Source organism: Rhinolophus sinicus, linkage group LG07 (genome assembly GCF_036562045.2).
Source record: "Rhinolophus sinicus isolate RSC01 linkage group LG07, ASM3656204v1, whole genome shotgun sequence".
Lineage (NCBI taxonomy): Eukaryota > Metazoa > Chordata > Mammalia > Chiroptera > Rhinolophidae > Rhinolophus > Rhinolophus sinicus.
Window position 1 is genome coordinate 106,039,757 of NC_133757.1, and position 7,414 is coordinate 106,047,170.

The 7,414-nt window shown below is 35.0% G+C and overlaps 1 protein-coding gene across 8 annotated transcripts in view; it reads left to right on the plus strand.

Moving 5' to 3' along the window:
• Nucleotides 1-6,674, plus strand: part of SH3D19 (SH3 domain containing 19) — a 141,839-nt gene extending 135,165 nt beyond the window's left edge. For all 8 annotated transcript variants that reach the window (XM_019722837.2, XM_074338447.1, XM_019722822.2 and 5 more), the window contains one exon: nucleotides 3,125-6,674. In XM_019722837.2, coding sequence (XP_019578396.2) covers nucleotides 3,125-3,241 — 117 coding nt within the window. In that variant the 3' untranslated portion in view covers nucleotides 3,242-6,674. The remainder of the gene's footprint in view (nucleotides 1-3,124) is intronic.
• Nucleotides 6,675-7,414: the final 740 nt, after the last annotated feature.

Genomic DNA, 7,414 nt, shown 5'->3' on the forward strand with positions numbered 1-7,414 from the left:
CAGTGGAGAAATCAGTTCGTACCTACTACAACTGGCCACTGCACCAGTGCCTTATGTCCACAGATATGGACTCGGCTGTGGGGAATGGACCTCAAAAGTTAAGCTACTTTGCAAAGGGTTTTTTAGCATCTAAAATTTAATCCTAATCTTACTTCCTTTTTTTTTAAAGGAAAAATTCCATGATCCTATTTCCCCAATCCATAGTTGGACCATGGTCAGAGGAAAGCGCCCAGGGTAGTACTTTGAGACTGTGCCAGAGGATGGAGGGTGGTTTTAGTAGTCGTTGCTCGCAGAAGGTTCTGTGTCATATAGCAGTAAATTCTCTATCGTTTGATCAGGGGCGGGGATGCCATAGGGAGAATGAAAGCATCAAGGAGTGATTGGACAAGATGAGACTTAAAGCAGTGGGTGCCAAACAAGGCACCCACAACAAAATGAGGAAACAAAATAAGGAAAACAAAGTGATATTGGGTACGTGCAGGCTTTTGGGGAGTCATGAGTTGGGGCATGCTGAGAGATATGTCAGTTATAAGGTTGCTAACTTTCCCATTTTGTGATGGAGTTTTTGTTTCTTCTGACAATATTTTTTTTGTTTTCATATTAAAATGTCATTTCTGTTATAAAATACTAGTGAACACACAATGCAATATACAGATGATGAATTATAGGATTCTGCACTTGAAACCTGTATATTATTAACCAGTGTCACCCCAATAAATTTAATGAAATTAAAAAATAAATGATTGTTAGTAAATGATATTTCTTACGGAAAATTATAATTTGGTAACCCTATAGCACTTTCTTTTTTTTTTTTTAATTCTTGGTACCTAAAACCCAAATGTTTGGAAACTGTTGCGTCAGTCCTTTCTAGTCTTTTGAGAGTTAGTGGCTCAAAATTCATTCCTTTTATCTTTAGACTGTTACTTCAAGTGAACAACCTGGATTCAAACTTTTTGGATGTTATTTTGGCCTTCATTTAAGTTAGAATTCAGTGTCCTCCAGAAAATAAGTGGTCTTCATTTTACAAATGACTAACTGTAAGCAGGATAGTTCTACAGTGTTTTTAGTTAAAGGATTCTGCACTGCTTTCAGTATCGTTGATCATTAATATTTTTGTTAAATATCCACAGAATATTAGATAAAACTTTTTTTAAAATTGTCCTAGCCCTCAGAAAACTGTCATGCTATGTACGTAAAAGCTGAGAAGAATAGTTTTAGTGAACCATTATGTTATAATTTAGAAACCAGAAGGAACTTACTTATAATAGAAACTTTGAATGGCCAGAAATTTTACAGTTTTTAGCAGAGTAAAGTAAATTAATGACATTTGATAGTCAGCATTTTTCCTTTCCATTTTCCATAAGAAAGGCTTTAAATCAAACCATTTTTTCCAGAGGGCTATGTACTAGGGCTACAAATAAATCCATTTAGCTTGATAAAGATATTCTTAAAAGTAGCCAGGGTCATTTTGGACCATTATAGAATCTTAAACCCAGATTCTAAGAAATTGTTAGAAATAATAAAGAACAAAATGGTTTCAGGAGATAACTTCAAAAATTATGTGATCTTTTGAGGAATTTTTATTCACACACAGTCCCTTTGACTAACCTGATGAGGAAAAATCAGTATTCTGAGTCAGACTGAAGCTCTTTAAGACAGGAAAAAATGAAAATTTTATACTGAGTCCAAGGAGGAATGGAATAAACCAAATGGTAGAGGACAATACCATTACGTGGAAAAACAAATGCAGAGTTGAAAATGCTCAGGATGTTGAGAAAAGGCAATTCTAGTAAAAGCCGTTGTAAATAAAGAGGTCCATTGTAAAAATGTGGTGGCTCCACAGCCTAATGGTTAGAAATACAGGTCCTAAAATCACACTAGATTTGAATCCTGTCCCTATCACTAACTAGACATGTGACTCTGAGCAAGTTACTTAATCTCTCTTTTGAGCTTCAGTTTCTTTTTCTTTAAAATAAGGAAATCTGTACACATATCTCTAAAATGGGAAGAATAATAGTACCCACCTCTAGGACTGCTGTATTTTATAATGAGTTAATTCCTATAAAGTACATAGAATAGGACAAGGCTTACAGTAAGCACATGGCTCACTTATCTCTAAGTCTTTGCTTAAATATCACCTTCAGCAGGCCCTTCCCTGACCACACTAATGAGATGGCAACCCCACACTGTCTGTCTTTCTCTGCCAGCATATTTATTTGTTTCCCTACTCTAGAATGAGATCTTTTATTCATTGCTGTGTCCGTAATGAACTGAACAACAGTGTCTGAAACATAGTGGGCACTCAGTAAATAATTATTAGATGGGGGAAATACACACACACGCACACACACACACACACACACACACACACACACAAATACATACAGTATATACAGAGGGTGACAAAAAAATGTATACACATTTTAAGAAAGCAAAAACTGTATTAAAATTATAATACTCAATATATACCAATAACAAAAGATGAATACAAGTCACATTTGACTTCTGCAATTACAAGAGGTGCTCAAAGTGGTTACCATCAGAGTAATTTTCAGTTTTTTTAATCGTTTTTATACGCGTACACACACACACACACACGTACACCTGGGGTGCCAAAAAAATGTATACACATGACTTGTATTCATCTTTTGTCTTTTGTTACCGGTATATATTAAGTATTACAATTTTAATACAGTTTTTTCCGTTCTTAAAATGTGTATACATTTTTTTGGCACCGTGTGTGTGTTTTGTATGTGTATGTGTGTGTGTGTGTGTGTATACATATATAAAATAGCTGGTATTGATATAGATATATAATAGTTGGTATTGTTATTAAAGAAGAATTTTGGATTAGGAATGGTGAATTTGGGGGGCACAAAATACAAGCAGGAAAATAGAAGTGCAACAGGAGTGACACTGGCAAAGGAATGGGCTTTGAGGAAAAGAGGCATACAAGTAAATGGCATCGTTAGGTATAGATCGTCTTTGTGATGTATCATTTAATCCTCTCGGCAAATCATGATAAGTTAAAGAGAAGATTATATATGCCTCTCCAGATGGGCTGCCTACCACACTTTTACTCAACAGAAACTAATAATTCTTTACAATTCCTGTTTTCTTACAGGCTGGAGATATAATAACAGAGCTGGAATCTGTAGATGACGACTGGATGAGTGGAGAACTAATGGGAAAATCTGGAATATTTCCCCAAAACTACGTTCAGGTTTTACAAGTCAGCTAAAGGTGAAGCTTGACTGTGTTCCTTGGCACAAGAACTCACTTGAACTATCACTTTGACTATCAGATACATTTTTGCACTATTTTTTTAAACTGAAAGAAATATCTATGCTGTACATTGTACTCTAGAATTTTCTGAAAGCAGAAAATATCTAGATGTCATTATTAGATGTCATTCACAGTAGAAACGTGCATGTGGAAATTCATGAGCAAGTATTCTACCAAGGAAAACATCAAGCAGGGTTAGCAAGGCAGAGAAATACTTCCCCCCCGGGAAGTTCTGGTGACATCGAGCACAGGGAAACTCCAAGCAAAAGTTGCACTTGGACATCTATTTTCATCCGCAAAAGTAAATTAACCGTGCTTCTTCATTTTTTACTTTAGTTTAAAAAGAGGACGTTTGATATTCTACATGCTGTAACTATCAGGACATGGTTAGTAATCTAAATTTCATTTTTGATAATTCTAACAGCTTGAGCACATTATCCTTTTTACCAGGGCAAATCCTTGCTTCAGGAGGGGGTCATTTATGACTGGTCAGAGTCTTTGTAAGAATGGGGTGAATCTGCTGATGCTCACCAAGTACTCCTGTGTTTCTGTTTCCCCTTTGCTCAAGGATTTGAAGCGGGTTACAATTGATTGTATGCATCTTAGTCAAAAGAACAAAACCATCCTGAAATGCCTTGCTAATATGACTAACCCTTTCATGTACCTGCTGTACTTCTTTCTTTCCTCCATTTATACTTTATGTTAACAGGGTTATTATAAAGCACATTTTCTGAATCAGCAATCATTCTCTTGACAATTAATGTTACCCAAAGAAACATTCATTTTCTTTGCATTACCCCGGTAATATTTAAAAGCTATGTCTTGTTTAAGGTACATTATGAATCACATATATCTCAGAATACAGAGCAACTATTAAGATGGAAAACAATGCAAACTCCCACATCTCATTGCTTCCCAATATAATCAGAATGAAAAATAATTTAAGAAGACTGAAGGCTGATACTTTCTTGGGTTTTCCCACAGCTCATCAAACAAACAAACAAAAAAAACACTTTCCTGCTATATCCATTGTTATGCATGCCAACTTAAAATAAAAGTGGTTCTTTATAGGACTGAATCAATTAGTTTATTGGCTGAAAAAGCCAAATAGGTCGAAGACAATCTTCCGAACAGATCAATGGAATAGAATTTCATTGGAAATGTAAAACTTTCCCAACAATGTTCACGACTTTCTTCTATTTTTGAAATGTTTCATATACTGGCCACTTTTTAGCTTTTATTATTGTTTCCCATTGTCCCAAAACCCACGTGGGATTCTACAAGGGAGGATATATTTACTTAGTCTTGATTAAAGGTCATCTCTTAGTTATATGGTTATAATTGATATAGGGGCTGTTTTTTCTACATGTTTTGTGTCAAGACAGTATAAAGAAAACTTGTCAAATTTTACTGGAGTAATTTCATGAGAATTGGATGACTTAAAGCATTATCCCAACTAAATTCCCATTTGCAGCAAGCTGTACAACAGTAAGCAGGGTGTGTGTCTGGAATAGAACGTGAGGAATACCTTTTTGTGTAATTTTAACATCTTATATCGAAGATCATGAAAAACCTAGCTTTGTTGGAGAAAAATATCCCTTTTAAATTTTGGCCTTCTGTCAGCAGAATGATAAGTGCAATAGTTGTAAATCTACTTGACACTGTAATAAACTGAACTGCACTTTTCGCAGTCTTTTTCTCATACTAGACTGAGATGTTTGTGAATGGAAATGGTATCTTTATATCTCCAGGCCTTTCCACCATATAGGCTCAATAAAGGATGGTTGGATGGATGGATGACTTACATACACAGCAGTACCATCTTGGATCCACCAAAATCTAGTATCTTTCTTCTTTAATTTGTTAACAAAAATCTTTATTGAAACAAAACTTGGTTTTTATATCATTTCACTTCATCATGCTACATTTTTAGCTTGTCATTTATTGTCTGCTCAACTGACAAGAAGCCAAAATGTAGCTTGGTATGGATTTTCATAGGTACTTTCTTGCTCTATATATTGATTGAGCATAATTTTTATATTTAGTGAATTTCATAGGGGAGCAATAGGAATGTATTCTTTTTCCTTTCAGGAATTTTAGGTGAAAACCTGACTTTATTCATCCAAGCCTCCTCAAAGTAGAATCTCTGAATCCTTTTTCTTTGGTGGATTAAAACTAGAGAAGTAATTTAATGTATTATTCTTACCCTTTTGATTACCCTTTTGAACACTGAAGTGACAGGTTTTGTTAAAAGATGCCCTTGTTTACATGACTATGTCTTTGTTTACATGGCTGGAGGGGTAATGTAATATATCTTTCACTGTGCTCATGGAAATCATGTTTTGAATACAGTCTGAAACATTCCAAATGAAAAAAGTCAGTACATTTATCAACATTTATTGTTAGAACTAGCATTTGAAAACAACAAAATATCCTTTTTCTGTAGGGTTTGTTATACATCAGTACTCAACAATAATTGTTTAGTTTTTATTTAGTTTCTTAAACTTAGATAAATATACCTAGAGAAATATTGATGGATAGATGGGCCTATTTTAAAGGGATATTTGGTATAATCATTACTGGTTTATTCCTTTTAATTAATGTCAAATCCACATTGGCCATATGATTCATAATACAATGTCATTGAATGAACTCTTAATAGTGAATTTTTTCCTGAACTAATAGGAAATCATTTTCTAATCTATGCCTTTTTACTTCACTGTAATTATAGAGGGAAAATAAATACAAACAGAACAACAGCACCACCTAGGGGCCTTTCACCTAATGGCAAGCTCATCTTTGTTAAACTACAGAAGAGTGCAGACCAGAGCTCTACCAGCAGAGGTTAAATGATTTGCCTAAGGCCATACAGGTATGGCAGAGCCTAAAGCAAAACCTAGCTCTACTTATTCCCAATTCAGTATTTTTTCCCATTTCTTGTGCTAAAGTGATACATTTCTCTTTAGTAGTTAAACAGGTAGAATTGATCTTTTTTATTGGCCTGTAAAAGTTGTAGCTTTTCAGATATAATACAGGATTAGAACAAATTGCAGAGAATAAATTAAAACCTTGAACTAATTTCTTTCAAGAAAACTCCTGCTCATCTTCTCAGTTTTATTATGGACAATATATATTAATGTTACCTAGAAATGCGAACGTGAACTGATCCATTAATAGGGACTTTTCTATTTAATAGGGGATATTTGAATGCTTGGAACATCAGATCTTGAAAAGGTGTGACAGTAGGGCGGTGCTCTTGGTAACCGCAGAGCAATCCTAAACCTAGCTTTTCATATACATGTAGCACAAAACACAGTTTAGTATTTTGGAGTCTAATAGATTAACTCAAGCACTGTTGAGCTAATAAATTTGTATTTCAGATTCTGGAACACATTCTGGATTTTTTTGGGGGGTGGGGGGTTGGGTACTTTTCACTTTATTTTTACTCTTAGCCACTGCAGAGTATATTGAATTGAGAATCTAGGGGGTAGTATAAACTTCACACCTTTTCAGGTGTCACAACCTGGAAGACACAACCTGCTGACTTTCAAACTTGTCCGTCTACAAAACCAGTTGTACAAAATCCCTGTCAAGAAACTAGCAACGTGCCAATCTGGCTAATGGGGGCTGGCCAGTTTGAAGTGAGCAGAGCTGACGGGGTGGGGGCTGGGAAATTCAGGATCCAATGTCAATCAACAGCCTGGGGAAAGTTAAATGATGGTTAGTGTATTCAAGCGTATTCAAAATACCCTCATTTCCCAAACCAGCTCCTTGGATGCTTTCATCAAACAGGGTGAATTTTTTAAAAAAGAAATCTTCATTGTATATATACCGTGGGTTGCCTATTTATCTTCAAATACTGCAAATTAAGCAGTAACTCAAGGAAATATTTCTCATAATTATTCAAATTCATAATTCAAAAAAGGAAAGTTCTGCCGGCTGTCTCTTGTTTTAACAGAAATTGACTGACAATCTTTAATACCAAATTATCAGTCCATATTTAGTTCTTTACAATTAACAAAATGAACAGCTACATTTATTTCTCCAATCATGTCCAAGTTTATTGGATAGAGCACTGACTCAAATATCACTGAGGCCCACCAACCACATTGTTCCCCAGGCCCACAGT